Source organism: Hyperoodon ampullatus (genome assembly GCF_949752795.1).
Source record: "Hyperoodon ampullatus genome assembly, chromosome: 4".
NCBI classification, from domain to species: Eukaryota; Metazoa; Chordata; class Mammalia; order Artiodactyla; family Ziphiidae; genus Hyperoodon; species Hyperoodon ampullatus.
The window spans coordinates 55219058-55238932 of NC_136917.1; the positions used below are offsets into that span (position 1 = coordinate 55219058).

At 43.5% G+C, this 19875-nt stretch overlaps 1 protein-coding gene across 3 annotated transcripts in view; it reads right to left on the reverse strand.

Annotated features, from left to right (window-relative positions):
- The window catches only part of ARHGAP26 (Rho GTPase activating protein 26), a gene marked incomplete at both ends in the record, with an annotated part of 484977 nt that overhangs the window by 65149 nt on the left and 399953 nt on the right, over positions 1-19875 (reverse strand). For all 3 annotated transcript variants that reach the window (XM_079704014.1, XM_079704013.1, XM_079704012.1), the window contains 2 exons: positions 4502-4655; positions 17434-17572. In XM_079704014.1, the coding sequence (XP_079560140.1) occupies positions 4502-4655; positions 17434-17572 (293 nt within the window). The remainder of the gene's footprint in view (positions 1-4501; positions 4656-17433; positions 17573-19875) is intronic.

Below are 19875 nucleotides of genomic sequence, written 5' to 3' on the forward strand. Positions count from 1 at the left end.
TTAACACCTTTCATTAGTGTGGTACGTTTATTGCCACTGATGATACTGATACATTATTATTATTGCTATTATTATTAACTAAAGTCCACAGTTTACATTAGGATTCACTCTTTCTTTTCTATGAGTTTTATGGGTTTTGACAAATGCATAATGTCTTGTATTATGCATTTAGTAATATCTATATTAGGATATCATACAGAAGAGTATCACTGTCCTAAAAATGCTCTGTGTCCTTCCTGCCCAGTAATCTTTCTACTGATTCTATAGTTTTGCCTTTTCCAGAATGTCATATAGTTGGTATCATACCATACTGTAGTCTTTTCAGAGTGGCTTTTTTCTCTTAGCAGTATGCATTTATGGTTCATCCATGTCTTTTCATGACTTGATAGCTCATTTCCTTATATCACCAAATAATATTCCATCGTCTGGACGTGCCACAGTTTGATTATCCATTCACTTGCTGAAGAACAACTTGGTTGCTTCCAACTTTTGGCAATTATGAATAAAGCTGCTATGTACATTTGTGGGCAGGATTTTGTGGGCCTAAGCTTTCAACTCATTTGGATAAACACCTAAGAGTGTGATCACTTGATTGTTTTTTTGTTTGTTTGTTTGTTTTTGCGGTACGCAGGCCTCTCACTGTTGTGGCCTCTCCCGTTGCGGAGCACAGGCTCCGGACGCGCAGGCTCAGCGGCCATGGCTCACGGGCCCAGCCGCTCCGCGGCATGTGGGATCCACCCAGACCGGGGCACGAACCCGTGTCCCCTGCATTGGCAGGCTGACTCCCAACCACTGCGCCACCAGGGAAGCCCCTTTGCTCAGCTTTTAACCGGGTGGTTGTTTACTTACTGTTGAATTTTAAGAGTTCTTTATATATTTAGTATACTGGTCCTTTGTCAGATACGTGTTTTGCAAATACTTTCTCCTAGTCTGTGGCTTGGCTTTTCATTCTCTTAATAATGTCGTTCCCAGAGCAGAAGCTTTTAGCCTAAATGAAGTCCAACTTACCAATTTTTTATTTCATGGATTGTGCTTTTGGTGTTGTCCTTAAACAGTCATTGCCAAACCCAAAGACACCTAGATTTTCTCCTATGTTGTCTTCTAGAAATTTTATAGTTTTGCATTTTACATTTAGGTCTATGGTCCATCTTGAGTTAATTTTTGTGAATGCTGTAAGGTCGTGTCTAAATTCATTATTGTGTGTGTGTGTGTGTGTGTGTCTGTGTGTGTATGTCTAGTGCTTCCAGCATGAAATCTGGACTTTTGTGTGAAGTGACCTGATCTTAATGGTTGGTTCAATCTTTTTTTGTTTGTTTGTTTGGTGGTTGTGGTGGGGGAAGAATTAAGTTCCCCCTCCCCCAACACACACGTCTGTAGACTGTTTTTCTCCATCCTGGATTATCTCTGCCTCTCTCATCCCCTTACCTGAAATGCTCTTCATCCACCCATATCATCTTACCTGGTGCCCACCTCACATTTCATCTACACCACTTTTCCCGACACCGACTGGTTTGTGTACCTAACAGATACCCAGTTAAGAGTTGTTGAACTCTAAATGCACTTATGAGCTCTAAGCCCCATTTAGCACTGCCATTTACCACCATCTTTCCTCCTCAGCCAGAGTGTAAACTCCCGGGGAGGCCAGGAATCCTCTTTTTCTCCTTTACCCCAGGTAGCTCAGCAGAGGTCTGAGCATAAACCAGGTCAGCAATATTTGCTGATCATTTTAGATGAGCTAAACTTTGGTCTCGGCTCACCAAGTGTCCTTTGATCTTTAGGAGAGACAGCTACCTCAAGAGGTCCAGCTGAGGACCTGCCAAAAATAGGATCCCTGCAGCCTTGCCCTGGCAAGCCTGAAATGGTGGCATCTCTGATTCTGATGCCTGATTTAGCATTATGTCCACATAAACAAGAGGATCCTCATCTCCTTGGAGAATTAGAAATGATTTACAAAGGAGACAGCAAAATGTGGCCTCCAAAGGACCAAGGGATGCTGAGTCACAAACAAGTTTCTTTCATTATGATTGTTATGTGGTCAGAAGGATCATTCCAGTCATTATGAAAACAATGAAAAACAAATGAATGAAATAAAAAGAACGGACAGTTTTCTGGTGACTGGTTTCCCCACGTTGTGCCTAATTTACAGTCAAGGTAACGGTAATCCCCCACCCCTCGACTCGGTCTTGTGTTTTCATCTGCGTCATTAAGTGTCCCCATTCAAGGAGCTCTGTGCACCTCCAAGTGAACAGTGACGGAAGGAATGAAAGGGTCCAGGACCGAGGCTGAGACCCAAGTGGTCTCGGCTGGTTGCAACTGAGTCCAAGCACCATGGCAGAGGGTGCCTCAGAATTCACTGACTCAGGGAAGTATTGTGGCTTCCATTTGCCGGGATGACCTCTCATCCATCTGTCGGTGGTCCAATCCCAGGCCAGGCCAATACCAGGCAGAAAAAATCTGGCAGGCACAAACTGGGCAACAACATCTCCTGGCCCTGGGTTTCAGAAATGGGTGGAGAACCAGCTGCAGAGTGTGTAGGGCTGCTGGCACGGCCCTCATCAGGTCCGTGGCAAACGCTGGTGTCAGCACTGCTTCCACCTCAAGAGCAGCCCTCCTGGAGCTCAAGACTTCCAGGTATCAGTTAGCTATTCACTCGGCTTGGAAGACAACAGTCTTGCGAGAAACACACCCACATTCCTACCTCCCATCCTCCACCAGAGGCAAACAAGTGGACTGTTCCTGGCCTCATCCTCCCTTCCTTGGGAAAGCCCCCCCACAACATACACGAGGTAGGGATGTGTCTGATGGATGGCGTGAAGCAGGCAAAGTGACCCCCAGTGTTTCATGTAAAACAAATCACATCTAGATAACTGAAAAAAAAAAAAATCCCAAGCCCCCTCCTCCATGACCTGTTTAAAAGACCTAACCCCCCATTTCCACATAGCTGCCAAAGCAGCCTCTTTGGACACACCGTACTCAGTGGTGACTTGGGGGGCTCCCAGCCCCCAGCAGCTGAAAACAAAGATTAAAGACCACTAGTTCATGCCGCCGGCTAAAATCAGGGAGTGTTAAGCAACCTGGGCTAGAAATTCAACCTTGCTCATTCTGAGCAACAAATAACTTCAGCAACTGCAAGGAAAACGGCTCTAGGAGTACCCGAGAGAGCCATCCATCAAGGAAGGGAGGCTCCACAGGCAAGTCTGGCCGTGGAGAACCAGAAAGGACTCACTGCCCACAAGCTGAACAAGTTAAATTATTTTGAGCATTTGAGGCTAGTTCTTGGTAAAAAAAAAAAAAAAATACATCATCTACCTGATAACAGGTAATTACATTTTTTGAATATCAAGGTAGGACTTAAAGCTGCCAACAATTAAAAAGAGACCTGATTTTCTCAATGTACAATTCCATCTTACACTGTTGCTGCATTTTCTAAGTGCCTCATATCCATTTTAGAGTCATTTTTCCTTCCAAACCTTAATATCCCTTAGTCCCTTCTAAGGCAAAAATTGTTAGACCCATTTTGCAGATCTGTAACTATGTTAGCAAGATAGAATGGCGGAGCGCGATCATGCAACCACAGCAAGGAGAGGGGCAGGAAAAGGTTCGGACATCCTGGGGCCTCACCAAGAGAAACAACTGTCCTGAAGGCAATTTGTGGCTGAACCTCAAACTATTTTCACCAGAGAAAGGCAAAGTCAACTCTGTTCTTCCTGAGTCTTATACAACTGTGGCTGGAGAGTCCAGCTGTTTTGTCATGCCCTCATATTCTTTATGCAAAGGCTCTAGTGGAGAAGATTTATGGGGTGGTCTGAAGAAGCAGGCTAAGTAATGTGGGATGTAACCACAAAAGAGAACTTTCTGGCCCAAGCAGAGTAGATCTAGTTTCCATGGAGGGTTGGACAACCAGCCTCAAAACTGCCTGTCTCAGCTGTAGGGTGCTCAACACCCAAGAATGAAGCAACAGAGGTTCTTCTCCTTTAGAGAATTTGCTCTGTGATCACGGTCATGCTAAGGTTTGAGGAGTTGAAGACTCAAAGAGCACCTGGGAGCTATTTTCTCTGGAAGTGGACACAGAGATAGCACGGAACATACTCAACATAGTCAGGGAGAAGGGAAACTGTGACAACACAAATGAGTGAAGCAGACTTAGCTACAAATCTACTGAGCTACTACAGTGCCCGGATGTTTGTAAAACTAAAAGAAATTGCTTTTCATGCCCAGCAGCCAGCACAGGCAATGAGTCATCACCAAAGCCATCTCAGCAGGATGGTAAATCAAACATCACCAAGGCCAAGAAGCAGTATGTTAAGAATAATGATTCCCCTTTGAGATGATGATGCTTAAAAAATCCAAAACAAACTTAGCCAAGCTTCCAAGTCAAGGGAGAAGGTTTAAATCAGGTTCATGGGACAATACTCAAAGTCAGATGGGGCCAGACAGCACATTCTGGGCAGAATGGCTGACCAAGGGCGCCCTGTGGCCAGCAGCCAGACGTCATACTTACAGTGAGTTGGGCCGGGTGGGTTTGAGCACATCCAGGTCTGGGTCACTGGAGTTCATGTTGGGCTGTAAGCTGCTGCTAGAATTAAGGATGCTGTTTGCGTTTGATGAGACGACAGATTCCAAACTGGAGTCGATGAGGCTGTTTCTCTGTTCCTCTGGGGGAAGGAAAAGCCACAAACTCCATATTAATATTATTCCATAGGGAGAGTCTGCTCCTACCTATACAAAAGTTTACAAATAAAGAGATTAGATGGAGCTCTCTGGTGCCAATGAAGCTACGAAAAGGACATAGGAAAGGATAAGAATTACAAGTGGGAAAGGAAGAGCCCAAGAGTAACAGGTGACTTGAAACTTTAGGGCAAAACTCCGTCCTCTGCTTGACAGGACACATCTCCCTTGACAGACAGGACACATCTCCCCTTTCATACGACCAGTCTTTTCCTAAGAGTGGCCCCACCACTGCACCATGAATTGTGTCTTCTTTGGACTGGCAGATGGTCAGAACAGAGAGAGCCTTCAAAGCCCCCTTGAAATCAATCATATCCTCTTGGTTTGGTTACATTCACTCTTTATTCTAAAACTCCTGCCCCCAGCATGGTCTCACTTGCCTAAGCCATGTCCTACCTTTGACCCTATAGTACCATGCCATAAAATATCTACTCTTTGGACATCCACTTCCTTATGGCTCTGCAGTCTAAACCCCTGACCACTCCCCAGACAGACTCTTCTGGGTTGCTTCTAGCTCCAAGTATTTGATGTGGAGCTTCCAGTTAGTTCTTTGATCAATAGATCTGTAAGGACTACAGAGTAGTCTGCATATACAAAACTGAGTCCATGTTCCAAGCCGTCACATTAGTGCTTGGAGAATATTACCAAGTCAGAAGGGAGAAAACCTGAGTTCCTACCCCTGACTGGCTGTATGGAGTCAGGGAATATTCCTTGACTCTCTGTCTCTTGGTTAATGCAGCTATAAAATGGGGAGCATGAGAAAGGCCTTACACAGCTCGGGGAGCTGTCATGAGGATCAAGTGGGATCACATGCAAGAATGCGTTTTGTAAACTTCAGAACCTTGCTCAAAGAAAAGAACTTTCTGTTTCTTCACATCTTTAAAAACTTGGAACCATGCACTGAAGAAAACACTTTGGGGATGATTTAGCCAAATGGCATGGGTACCGCTGCTGCAGCGAAACATTAGAGACATACAATGTCATTCTTGTTCCACATTCCTTACAGATACACCATGTTGGAATCAACTGATGTTTTGGGCAATAAGTTTCTGTATCAAGAAATGTCATGTCTGGGTTAATCCTCACTGGACCTTTCTGAAATGAGCCAGAGGTATACCATATCTCTAAGAAGAAGACTAGGCTCGCTGATATGGTAGTTTAGAGGTCAACAAGTGAACTCAGCTCTCTTAAGGCAATAAAAGGGGTGAGGTCATGATAAAAAATACTCTTCCCTTGCACTACTCATGTATGTAAAAATATGCTTATGAAATGATGTTAGAGTAATCTTCACATTAGGTACACACATACAGAAACACACAAACACACATGTATACACCAATACCACCTAGTATCTTGGCAAATTCTCAATGCCATGTTTGAAGCCCTACAGAACACTTAAAAACCCCGTGAGGCTTATGGGAGATTCCTGAACTCTAATTAGATTTTGAAAAAAGTAGATTATTGATTCCTGAGGTTTAGAACTATTCATATTTCAAAAGCTTGAGTTCCAAAGAGAAACAACAAAGAAAGAGAAATCAAAAGAGTTACATTGAGCCAAGATGTAGAAGGACTAACAGGGCCTGCAAATGGGTACTTGCTACCAGGAAAAAAAAATCTCTAAATTACATAATTAGAGGATCACTGAGGGAATGGACATGCCATTTATCAGTATGAATCAGTATAAGTAAAATTTTCCTTTGCACAAAATACTCATTATCAAGACTCCTGAAAAAGTGTGAGGAGCCCAAGACTACCTTCATTCCAAGGGGAGTAAAGATGACACTTCTTTTGGGCTCAGTGGAGACGTATTCTGCTTCATATGGGAGGAGAGATGAAGAAGAGTTTTATTAACTCTGGTTTGAGGCCAAGTTTGCAGGACATAATAATCTGAATTCATAGGAAATAGAAGAGTATAACTAAAGCTCATATTTCTCTGTGATTACATTTACTTGTCCATAAGAGGGTTATAATTCTATGAATTAAAAATAATGTCATACTAAAAGAATATTAGCTTTTCTAAAATATTATCAGGACTTTTTTTTTTTCTGCCTTACTATGCATTAGAAAAACAGAGTATCTGAAATGAAACCTTCTTCGATTTTCATTTTTTCAATAAATATTTATTGAGCTCCTCCTGGGTACCAAACCCTGCCCCCAGACAGCAGACTCTGACACTAATTCGTTGGTATTTTAATCAGATGTATACTAGAGTATTGATTAACTTGCACATATTCACTTGTTCATATGTCTACCTTTCTCAGTAGACTATAAGCAACCTAAGATTGGGCATGTGACAGACAACACTTTGAAATCACAATTAAAAAAACGTTATATAAAGATGCTTTGCTTTATAAAATATTTTATCAGAATCCTAATGCTCATAAAAAGATCTGATTCTAAAAAATGGACTTAGGTAAAAGTTTTAAGAACATATCTCCCGTTACAGTATTATAGACTGGGTCTCTCCATGAGCTAATGAGGAAGGCTGTAGCATGTGGAACATGATATTTGTTTGTTTCTTTTCTTTTCTTGTTTACTTTTTAAAAATTTTATATTGGGGTATAGTTGATTTACAATGTTGTGTTAGTTTCGGGTGCACAGCAAAGTGAGTCAGTTATACATATACCTATATCTATTCTTTTTCAGATTCTTTTCCCATGTAGGTTATTACAGAATATTAAGTAGAGTTCCCTGTGCTATACAGTGGGCCCCTGTCGATTATCTATTTTATGTATAGTAGTGTGTGTTAATCCCAAACTCCCGTAAACCCACAACAGAACGAGGATATGGGTGGATAATGAGGACTCGACTCTCCCTGGACTGGCAAAGTCAATAGAATAAAACAGATGGCTACACCCAAACTGAGCCTGAGGATTTCTGGTATTCATTTACTGGAGGACACAGAATTCTTTTTTAAAAAAATAAATTCTTTTTGAGATTATATTTTGACTTATATTTAGATATCTAGGACCTGTCACATATAGTGTAACCTACAACAAAACAACAACAAAAACAAAATATCAGGGAAAGGAGTTTTTTGTCCAAAGAGAAAATGCCAAAAAATTAATCATAATATTTCATAGTTTTGCAGACAAGATAGCCAAATATGCATCCTAAGATGCACACTCTTTACTGATCTCCCTCAATGGGCCATATGATAAGGAAATCTGGAAACCTGGCACTCTCTGACTACAAGATCACTACAGTTTTCTTTGACAGGAGACCTCACATAATGAGACTGAGAGCTTCTAAGCAGACAGATGTCTAAGCTGAAATGCTGACGATCCTTCCTGATGGTGAGCAGGAAGGTGATTATTCCAGAGAAGGAGTGGGGAGTAAAATCAATAGCAAATCAAATGTTTAGTGGTTAAGGCAAACTATACTACAACAAATTCTAAAGCATCTGCAATCAATTAAGAAATAAAGAGAAAATGATTCAGTAATGTCACTCAAAACAGGAGGACTTCTGTCAGGTGGGCAAATGAATACTTGCTCCTGACAGAAAAATAGAATGAGAACAGGCAGCCTAAAAGATTCTTTTTTTTTTAATGAACCAAATCATTCAAATACAGAGCTGGACTTCTCTGAGTCACTGATGATTCAAACCAGCTCTGGCATCTGCATCAGAAGGTATAAGAAGGACCGATGGCAATTACATTGCTGAGGAAAAAAAAATTACGAGCTAGTGGGCTGAAAAAGGAAAACAACAACCAGCTATGAGTCAAATCGACAAGATCAAATGGCCAAAACAGAAAGAATGCCCCCAATGCAAGAGTCTTCTGGAACTGGTTGAAGGCAGTGAGAATGCTTGCTTTCCTCAGGCATGTTTGTCCACAAGAATCTCTCTTCATATTAGTCACAGAAAACAAGAGCCCAGAAACAAAGAAATGATAAAATAAAAGCCCAAACAATTGTAAACATGCATGGGTAACATGTTGGATGTTTTCATGAACATGTGCTCTCCAAGGAGTGACAAACTGGATGTGGACTTGGTCCTTAAAAACGCACACTACTGAAGGGCAGGGCCACGTGTGCCCTCACAGACTACATCAAGCATCCATGACGATGACTGGTGAGTTAGTGTCAGCTCATACATTCCTGGTGCCCAGGCCATGCACAGTAGAGATTAAAGGTCCACAACAGTCATGGCATACATAATAAGCATAAATAAGGCAACACAAACCATCAGAATGTATTCCGTTAGCACACAGGAGGCAGTTTTGTGTGATTGAATTTTTCAGGTGCTTCAGGCAGGGACCACTAATGTCCTTGAAACCAAAGTACTAGTTACAGTGGGCAGAGTTTGTGTTTTTTGTACAAATCAGGAGCGGAAAAACATGAGTATGCAACCAAATCACTGCAACTAAAAAAAGCAACCACAGAATAATTTTGGTGATATTGTACTTGTTCTGAGGGTTGCCATGGAAATCTGGGAGCTAAGCTCCTTCATTTTCCATATTTACCAAGTGATTCCCGCTCGCTCTGATGACAAGCGTGCCACATACAAGACGCAGGGTCTCTTGATCACAGAATTCAGAGGCGAGGCCAGGAATGCACATGCAGAGCCCAGCCAAATCCGCCTGGCTCAGCAGGCCTGAACACGTCTGGCCCACTGAATACTCAGAGCTGGAGGGTAAATAGGAAACACAGACCTTCGTCGCCACTTTGAGGGAGGTTTCTCACCACGCACAGAAGTCTGTCATCATAGAGGCTGATATCTCAGCTTTCCATGAGGTCTCAGACTAGCTGTCAGAAAGAGGGAAGGCGACTGATCTTTAACAGCAGCTCCTGACGCCTCACAGAGCCCAAAGGATGGAACTCACTCTCCACATGATCAAACAGGAAGAAAAGGGAATCGCAAGACAGATGGAGATTCTGCAGAGACTCAGGGCGTTACACCAAAAATATTAAAAGCAAAACGTTTTGCAAAAGCAAAACGCCCAGAGGCTTTCCCGGGCTATGGTGGAGCGAGAGGTGTACTTTCTCCTGCTTGTTTAAAGTTTTGCAATGAAGCCTGTAATGTATCATCTTGACAAGACAATGATAATAGCATAGCAGCTTAATGAATTTTGCAATAAAAAATGAGTGCACAGCAATTTCTGAGTTTACCATCTCTGGGAAACACCCAAGTACACAGGAAGCTTGGAATCAGACTTTCTAAAGCAATTTTTCTCCTCTGTAGCTTTTGCTCCTGATAAGAGTGGCGTGCCAAGCCCCACTAAAATCTGAGCTGGTCTGATTTCATGCTGACCCAGCCTCAGTCCCTACGATAAAAATAATCTTAACAAGTAGTTTGGGCAGCATATTTGAAAATAGGTTGGGCAATGTTTTAAAAAATAATCTTAAAATGTAGTCGGGGCAATGATGGACTAAACAGGGAGGTGATAAGTGAAAAATGTGGTCAATGTTGTTTGGACCCTAGATGCAGGACATGATATCACAACTTCTGGCAGGTTGTCTTCAGCAAAACCACCACTGATTTTGGTCCCCTGTGGATTGACTGACATTCTCTCCCCATGGTGCCCATAATAACCCTCTGCTTTGCAAAGGGAAAGAATGCCAATGAAAATGGAGTGCAAGAGAGAATGGGGAAGTCATTGTGGCTGGCCCAGGACGGAAGGGATTCACAGGGATGAGACATGGAGGTATAGTGGGGAGCCTCTCCTGAAACAGCATTTCAAAAACCACGGCATAGGAACGCACCTCTAATTAACGGCTGGACAGGGAACTGAATGGTCACAGTTAAGCAGACACTCTGCTACTCACAACATAGCCCTCTTTCTTCCCTGAGAACTTACTTTTCAGGAGGGACACTCTCCCTTTAGTCTATGGTTCCCCGGTATCTGAGGAAGCCCACATACAGACTGCTTACACCACTGCTCATGAGGAAGAAGAAAATGATATATTTACTTATTTTTATGCCATGACTCATTGCAAAATGGGTTTGAGATAGTAAATGAAGTGTATGGTTGGAGAGTTTTGTTTTTATCATGTAAAAATTAGGCAATACATAATAACTATGCGTTCCTCTCCAACTGAAAAGTACAGAATAGCATACAAATATCCTAGATATATTCTGGTGTGTAGAAGGCCAGTTGTTTTTCTATATGTAGAAACAGACACATATTTTTTCTTTTAACAAGGTGGGATTACATAATGCCTAATGCTATAATACGTGTTTCACATAGTGATAATGCCAGAGATGAGAGGCTGGAATATGCTCTTTTTTATTTAATCATCTACCTTGAACTTTTTTCCTGCCATGAGCTTTCCACGGCATCATTTTTTCAGGGCCACATCAACTATGCGGTTCTCACTCACACATGGCAACCATACATAATTAAGATAAGAACCACATTACACCTTACAGTCTGTGTGACAACAGGAATCCCTGTGGATAAACATGTCATCTGCCAAAACAAACAGGTGTGTCCAGAGCGCCCAGGATCTGCAGAGGCAACCTGAGAAAAGACACATGCTGCAGCTTTGATGGCTCCGAGAGAGGTATTATATAAAGCTCTGAACAGTATGGATTCCCAGTTATTTTTCAGCAAGGAAGACACACATGTTAAGTACATGAGCTGAATTCTCAACCTCTCCCTGGGCCTGTCTGGGAGAGGGTCCAGGATGAATTAACTGAACTAAAAGAATTAATCAGAGCGATAATCCCAGCTGCCAGTTAACAAGATCCATGTAAAATAAAGCCCAAGAATCCATTCCCACCCCACCAAGGCTGTACAACTCATCCCAGGCTGCTGAAGTACTGGCACTCCAGCATCAAATGGACTCCCTCTGGGGCCAGGGAGACTGCATTACCCTCACATATGGGCCTCTCCTTTGGACTCTGCAGGCTCCAGAGGGGGAATATTTTCTTAGTCAAACATAAAGTAAGACTATAGCCTGATGATAATCATCGTAATCTGAGCTAACATTTATTAGGTGCTGAGTATGTTCTAGGCCCACTGTCAAGTACTTTACATGCACTGGCTCACTTAATCACGGTAATTTCCCTCCAAGGAAGCTAGTATTAGTGATTGATTTTACAGATGAACAAATGGAGGTTCAGAAATGAAAAGTAATGGACTCTAGGTCTCAGAGCTGGTAGGTGATAGAGATGGCATTGAAAAAAAGCATTGGAACTACAGAGCCTCTGCTTCCAACCACCATCAGGCTGCCCCAAACCCCAACAGAGAGTCTAAGAGACACTCCGCTAATGACAGAAGACAAGCAACCTTGACCATCCCTCCCTCCCCCAAGCCAGTGTTTCTCTAACTTTAGCTAGCATCAGCATCACCAGGCTGCTTTTAAAATTACAGAGGTCTGGGGCTTCCCTGGTGGCGCAGTGGTTGAGAGTCCGCCTGCCGATGCAGGAGACGCGGGTTCGTGCCCGGTCCGGGAAGATCCCACATGCCGCAGAGCGGCTAGGCCTGTGAGCCATGGCCGCTGAGCCTGCGCGTCCGGAGCCTGTGCTCTGCAACGGGAGAGGCCACAACAGTGAGAGACCCGCGTACCGCAAAAAAAAAAAAAAAAATTACAGAGGCCTGAGCTCCAGGCATGACCTGATTCAGAATGTACTGGGGAGGAGACCAGGCATCTGTATCTTTCAACAAGCTCCTTACATGATTCTAATGCACACCCAAGTCTAAGAACCACACTTCCAAGAAACATATTTTAACACCTTGGGACAGGTATACTTTGGAGATATTTTGGGTTTGGTTCCAGACCACTGCAATAAAGCAAATATTGCAACAAGGCAAGTCACATGAATTTTTGGGTTTCCCAGTGCGTATAAAAGTTCACCCTACACTGTTGTCTATTTAAAGTATGTGATAGCACTATGTCTAAAACAACAATATACACACTTTAATTACAAAAAACTTTATTGACAAAAAAAGCTAACCAATCACCTGACATCGCAGTGTTGCCACAAACCTTCAATTTGAGGAAAGCGCAGTATCTGCGAAGTGCAATAAAGCAAAGTGCAATAAAAAGAGGTATGCCTGTGTTAAGTATTAAAAATTCAGGACAAAATAAGTGATAAGTGTCACCTTGCAACCTTTTGGAAGAAATCTTAAGAAGTACAAGACCTGGGTGCTTGGTTCCCTCTAATCCTCTGGCTCTACCTTCTGCAGTTGCCTGGAAGAAGTATAGCTTTCACCTAGACATACCAGTCCAATCTCTGCTGCATGATGTATCTGCGTGTTAACTTGGAGATTAAACAGTAATCTCCTTTGCTACCATTCATCTGGCAGCACAGTTAAAAAACCTCCTTCCATCTGTTCTAAAGTGATCACAAACGAGATGACTGCCTTGGCCCAGCATATTAAGTGACTGTTGAATGCACACTGCTCGCCACAGAGCTGGGGTGACGTGGTGGGGGGGGTCGTCGTGTGGCTGCTGCTTGCCACCACACGTATTGAGGAACCCATTCAATATGGTTCAGCTGCCTCCGTGGCAACGCTGGACTCTGGGACAGGTGGTTTTTATTGCTTCCTTAACTCAGTCTAGCAAGGTTTTCACTTCAGCAGCTCAAGAACTGACAACATGGCATGGGGAAGGGGCATGACTTGGGTACAAATCCCTTCTCTGCCGTTCGCTAGCCGTGTGACTGCTTAACCCTTCGAGCCCTGGTTTACTTGTTTGTAAAATGTGGATGATGAGAACCTACCTCATGGGGTGATTACCAATTATAAGGATGAGATGAGATAACACTGGGAAAAGGAAAAAGCCACCTGGAGACGACTCCACTACCACTCTCAGATTAAAGTGGACGAGTCGTACAGAGGTGCCTGGGCACACAACTGGTCTACCCACACAGAATGAAAAACTCCTTCTGGAAAATAAAACACGTATCAGTGAGCATCAACTAACATGCCAGATACTTCCATGACAATCTGAGGCCAGAGTGTTGGCACAGATTCACTTCTAAGAAATAAGAATGGGCTCCAACTTCTGCACAGGGCAGGGGCACTGCAGCGAGGTGAAGGGCAAACGTGTGCTAGTGGGAAGCACCCAAGGGAACTACTCTGGGAGTTCTGGGCTCATCAAGCATGTCAACTAGGGGCTGAAGAGAGGGCTGACCCATGGATCACAGAACAAATATTAAACTGCAAGTATGCCAATGAGGAAAAACATAAGTGAACTCAAAAGAGAGTAGGTACAGAGACATAATAGGAAATGAGGTTCTGACAGTATCATATGAAGTCTGAAGGTAGAAGAGAGGTACATGGAGATATTGTGTAGGTGTACGTGTTTGTGTGTGTGTGTGTGTGTGTTCTCATAGGTGCGATCCCTGTAACAACGTATCTACTCTGTGGCAAAAACCTGAAGAAAGGTAAGGTCATGTGAAACCTGGAGGGGGTCACAACGAACCCAGAGTGCACAACGTGAAATCGACAGATGAATGGCGAGTGTTCACAGTGATATAAACAGCTAACGGACAACATCTGAACCCAGTTCCAGTTGAGCAGACAAAGGAATCTTGAGTTTGTGTGTTTAGGTTAAGAAGGAGGATCTGAGCCAGTCAGAAATTTAGAGCAAGCTCTGTGGACTCCAAACTGTAGTACGTATTCCACAGGTGGACACACAACAATTCTAAGGTCAAATGTGCATGAACATTTTTTAGTTGAACAGTTTCATATTTATTTTCATGTATATTAGAGAGTAATACAGTAAGATAATAAAATTCACGTTGTAGAAATTTTACTGAGTAGGACGAGGCCGTGTAAAGAAGTGAGCTGCTTTCAAATTGATTTATATAAATATATTAAACAAACAACAGTGCAAAAGTTATGTGGTTGTAGCCCAAAGAGTGAATGAAGGCCTATGTAAATGATTCAAGTTTGGGAAGTACAGAGCTAGGTATGGAAAGAGGCCTTAATCTGAAAAACATCACTGTATGGAAATACAGCATTTTTTTTCCCCCACAAATTACCTGCAGAGTCTTCCCCAGCATTTTAACTCCAAAGAGTAAACTCAGTGAAGTGCTTTGATAGTCCTCTATTTTTGTCCATAGACCAGACAAAGGGGAGGGTTCGTGTGTGAAAACAGTACACTGTGACCTGCTCATCTAACAGTGGTGAGTGGCTGCACTGCAACCTAGGAGGGGCGAGAGCTGGCAGAACCTTCCAGCTCCTGCTCCTATGGTGCCTTTCCAGGCCAGCCTGGACATTACTCTAATTTCCCAGGAAAATAAGGGTTTCTAAAATCAACTCTAAAAAGTATATGTATACACGCACCCCTATGTGCTTTTCAATGAAAATGTTTCTCCAGAGAAAGGGAGGAAAGTTGAGCACCCCACAAATATCTGCGCATATGGAGATTCCAGCCCCGTTTCCAGGGAGCGTCTCCTCGTGTTCAGAGAGAAGATGTAGTGCTTCACTGTCTTCCCGTCTCCCATCCTCCTGTCCCCTGTGTGCAGACAGGGACGGCTTGATCTGCAGCTTAGGCACGTCTGCTTTCACACATCCTTAACTTTCACCTGCTGCCTCGTGTGATAAAATTAACCTTGGGCAAGGATCTAATTGATTTTCTCCTAATCACCATCTTCTTTCTTACATGCTCCCAGAATATGCTTTAAGACCTGATCCAGAGCTGCCTCTGTTTCCATCTAACCATAAACTCGGCACTATTTCAAGCTTAGAGGAATTTACCAATATCGTCTGATCTGTCCTGATCTGCACTGTACATTGCTTAGTACAAAACCTTAGGTGACCATGGCTGTCGTGGAAACATGAGAAGCATCTCACCCCACAGCTCGATGCTGTGTTTGTGGCAGATGTGGGTGAGGCCAGGCCTGTTCCAAGTGTTCTCTGTTACAGACCACAGCAAGAACGACCCCAGCCAGATACTTAAGGGGAACACAGGCTATTGTTCGATGGGAAGCCAATCCCAGTACGGGTCAAAGCCCTAAAACTGTGCATATCTGCTGTCCCAGAAATTCTTCCAGGAATTGATCATAAGGAAATAATCATGAATATGAACAGATTTAGCTATGAGGATGATTATAGTGGCTTTACTCATAAAAGCAACATATCTGAAACAACCTCAGTGGTTGCACCAATGTGCAGCCATATTATGGGATATGACGACCTCTTTAAAAACAGTGATCCTCCGGGGGTGGGGAAGATTTGTGTTCAGGAGTAATGATAAGGAAGGCCATTACTTCTGAATGACAAAGGGATAAAAAACATTTTCTGTAACAAAGAGAGAGATGCCAATCCAGATATGGGGTCTCTTTCCTCTTCAAAGCAATGTGGGTCATTTTTCTGAATTGCGCCTTTACTGTAACTCATAGAGAATATTATATATATATATATATAATATATACAATAAATATCATATTTATATAAACATATAAATACATAAAAAATATAATAAGTATATAATAATAATACCACCGTCACACCTCCCAGCATTTACTGAGAACCATTTGAAGTGCTTTATTCCTCACAACAAGCCTATAAGGAAGCTGTTATCCCTGTTTTCCAGAAGAGGAGACTGAGGCCATGCAATGGCAGATAACTGGCCCACGTCACACAGCCAGAGAGCAGCCGAGGAGGACTCTCACCCAGGTGCCTGGTGCCCATGAGTGCTTTCAACCACCGTGTTCTCCTGGCTCCCTGAATGCACACATCTGAGAGCAGTTATCCTGCCGACTTACCATTACCTATTCACTTGTCTACTTCCTTTATTCAAATGTGAGCTCCTTACAGACGAGGTCACGTTTTTATACTCCTTGGTGTCTGTGTGTGATTAAACAGGAATTAATAATAGTAGCAGCAGCTCTCAGTCGATGGCCTTGCCATGTCTAGGCCTGTGCCAGCTGCCTAGCTGCATAAGTTCATTGAATCCACACCACTTCCCTATGAGGTAGGCCCTATTATCCCTACTTTACAGACAAGTAAACTGAGGCTGAGAGAAGGCAGGAGACTTGCCTGAATGCTGTCGCTGGCACAGGGACCCAGGGCTGCCTGCCTTTGGGCACAGCTGGGACCCTCGACTCCCACCCTCCACCACTGGACTCCCTCATTACAAAGGCTGAAACCAGACTGGAGATTTGAGGGCCTAGTAACCCAATTGCTGCAAAGAACTCAGAAATCCAGAGGTGAAAACAAGATTCAATACAGTTGTGGTGAGAACACTCTGCTACCTGGAACAAAGAGGGCAATGCTCTCCTATTAATCCGTGAATTAATCCCACACATTTACTAAGCATCCACTGTGTGTCAGGCCCAGGAGAGGTGGAGGGGAAGGACGAGCAAGCCAAACAAGGTCCCTGTGCAGAGAGAGCCCCATTCCAGTGGGGCGTGTGACTCGCACGAATAAGCACTGAGTTACAACCCGAGAAAAGGAAGGGAAACTGGTTCTAGGGGAGCCGCTAACAAAAGACAGGCCGAAGAAGTGACGCCTGAGCTTAGATCTGATCGTGCAGCTGGAGGAAAAGGGGCTCAGCTGTCTGCCCACAGGGGACAGAAAGAGGATCCTGGGCAGCGTGGCCCTCCCTTTCATCCTCAGCACCCCTGCTTCCTGTCCTGTTGAGGTTACTCAGCCACGGAACCCGGCAGGGTACAATGGCCGATACAGTGTCCTCAAGGACACAAAAGGCAGCAACGCACACAGAGGCTGGAGGTGAGCACCCCGGGCAGCTGGGAGGAGGCCTGGATATCCCCTGGGGACCATGTTGGCCCTGAGTAGTGGCACTCACGTTTCTCTGTTGACTGCATGGTGTGGAAGAGCGTCAGGGGCCTCTCGCTGCAGGATGGGGGCTTGGAGTCACTGCTCTTCTTCCGAGACAGGTGCAGCTGGGCATTGGTGAGGGGTGTGTCAGGCACCGTGTTAAATATCTGCAAAATAGTTTCATAAAAAGGTTACACGCTACTGTGAACTGGGGAGATAGCTCAGGTCCAGACAAGTATGACGGAAAAGCTTGATGGAGTCTAAGAATCAGCAAGAAAAAGACTGAAAAAGACCACCAGGATTTGCTCAGGACTCTATTTTAAACATCTCTAGGAATTGGCACGAAACATCCTCCTTTGGAAGCGCATCCCAAGGTTTGGGAACCATTCACTTCCACTTCTCACCCCTTCTGCTATCATTTCCAAAGATCTGCTTTTTGCTTGTTCTCTCTCCGAAGCCAATGGAAAGCTGCTGTGCTAAATATAAGCCATTGTCTGCGAAGAGGGCTTAAAGTTTTTTGACCACCTTTGTCCAGAACGGATGAACTAAAACTACTTTACTTTTCCTCATTGGTTCTGTTTCCCAGTTCTTAACAACTGCTTCACAACTTTCTGAGGCTGTGAAACATGCATTTAAATAACATCCCCCAAAAGAAGCCCAGAACAGGGCAGCATCTTCTAGTCCTCAATCATCCCCAGATGGAGCACCTAGTTCAGCAGCTTTGTGTTATCTTTGATGCTGAGCATTCTTTTTCTTATTTAAAAAAGGGAAAGAAGGTTGTTTCCCCCAAATCTTGATGATAGAAGTAACATACATACTACAAACAGTTTGGAAAATGTAGAAAAGCATCAAGAAGGAAATAGAAAAATTATCCCAATTCCACTATTTAGAGGTAACCACTGTTAGCATTTGAGTTTTATTTTCATATGAGGTTTTTTCTTCTAAGCTTTCATTGCAAAAAAAAAAAAAAAAAAAGTCCATGGTAAAAACTGAGAAGCAAATGACAGATAAAAATCATGACAATGCTCATCTTTTTTTTCCTACAGATCCAAGTACAACAGAATTATTATAATAGCTACCACTTACATGGCGCTTACCATGATTACAGTCACTGCCATGCAAGGTCGGCTCCCTAGGGACCAGTCGCTGCATGTATTTTCATGTAGCTCACTCAGTTCTGAGTGACCTTGAACTTCAAGTACTGTCCTCACCATTTATAATGAAGGACTGAGGCAGAGAGGTTAAGCTGCCACAATTATAGATACACTTACAGATGATAACATAGAAACCTATGTCCCTAGATTTTCTCAATTCCTTTTAAAATGCATATAATAACAACAACACTAATTCATTCAATCTACAAGGATCTTTTCAGCATCTCCTTTATACCAGGCACACTGGGTACAACAGTGCTTGAGGCCAACACGTCTCCTGTGGTTAGAGAATTTGCATCTAGTAGCTGTGATTTACTGAGTATCTACCACGTCAAGTGCTTTGTATGAGTTATCTCATTTAATGTTAAAACACACTTCTCCATAATTGGAATTCTATTCTTTATACAGTTTTGTATCCTATACGTTTTCTCTAACATTATATTGTAACATTTCTCCCTTCATGAAGAAAATCTTCACACCTGATTCTTCCTGGTTGCATAACACACCCACTGTATTAAGATATCAATATTTATTGATCCACTCATTATCATCTCTTACTCTCTGGAGCTGGCCTCCTTCTGGATTTTCTCTTTCCCAACAATCACGAGTAATGAGAGCACAGTGGTGGCACCTCCACTCCCCTCACCTATGGGTGGCCCTAGACACATCAGAGTCTTTCTCATAGCTTTCCCTCCTTTGTGCACGCATTTAAAAGCAGAACTCAGAAACTGAGATATAGGAAGCAAAGTCATAAGAATGATAAGAATTTCAGCCAAAACAGCTGCTCTCCATGAGTTGGCAGGTCCTTGGGCTCCAATGATGCCAGCCAGCTGGTTCAGTCAGTCTTGCTCCCAAACACAGCTGTCTGAAAACAGCATTATCATACTTTCCCTAGGGGACTGAACTTTCAACAAAATAAATTGAATCACTACATAGCTGAGTTCAACTGGGGAGAGGAGGTAAGGAGAGAAGGGGACCTAAAACAAAAACAACAAAAACCTTCTGGCTGGGCTTCCCAGATGGCGTAGTGGTTGAGAGTCCGCCTGCCGATGCAGGGGATACGGGTTCGTGCCCCAGTCCGGGAAGATCCCACATGCCGCGGAGCGGCTGGGCCCGTGAGCCATGGCCGCTGAGCCTGCACGTCCGGAGCCTGTGCTCCGCAATGGGAGAGGCCACAACAGTGAGAGGCCCGCATACCGCAAAAAAAAAAAAAAAATCCTTCTGGCTTCCAGAGGAGTTGGAACCCCTAAAAATCAGTACCAGTGTTACACATGTCGCCAGGCTCCTTCTGAGCATCTTCAAGGGAAGAAAAGAGA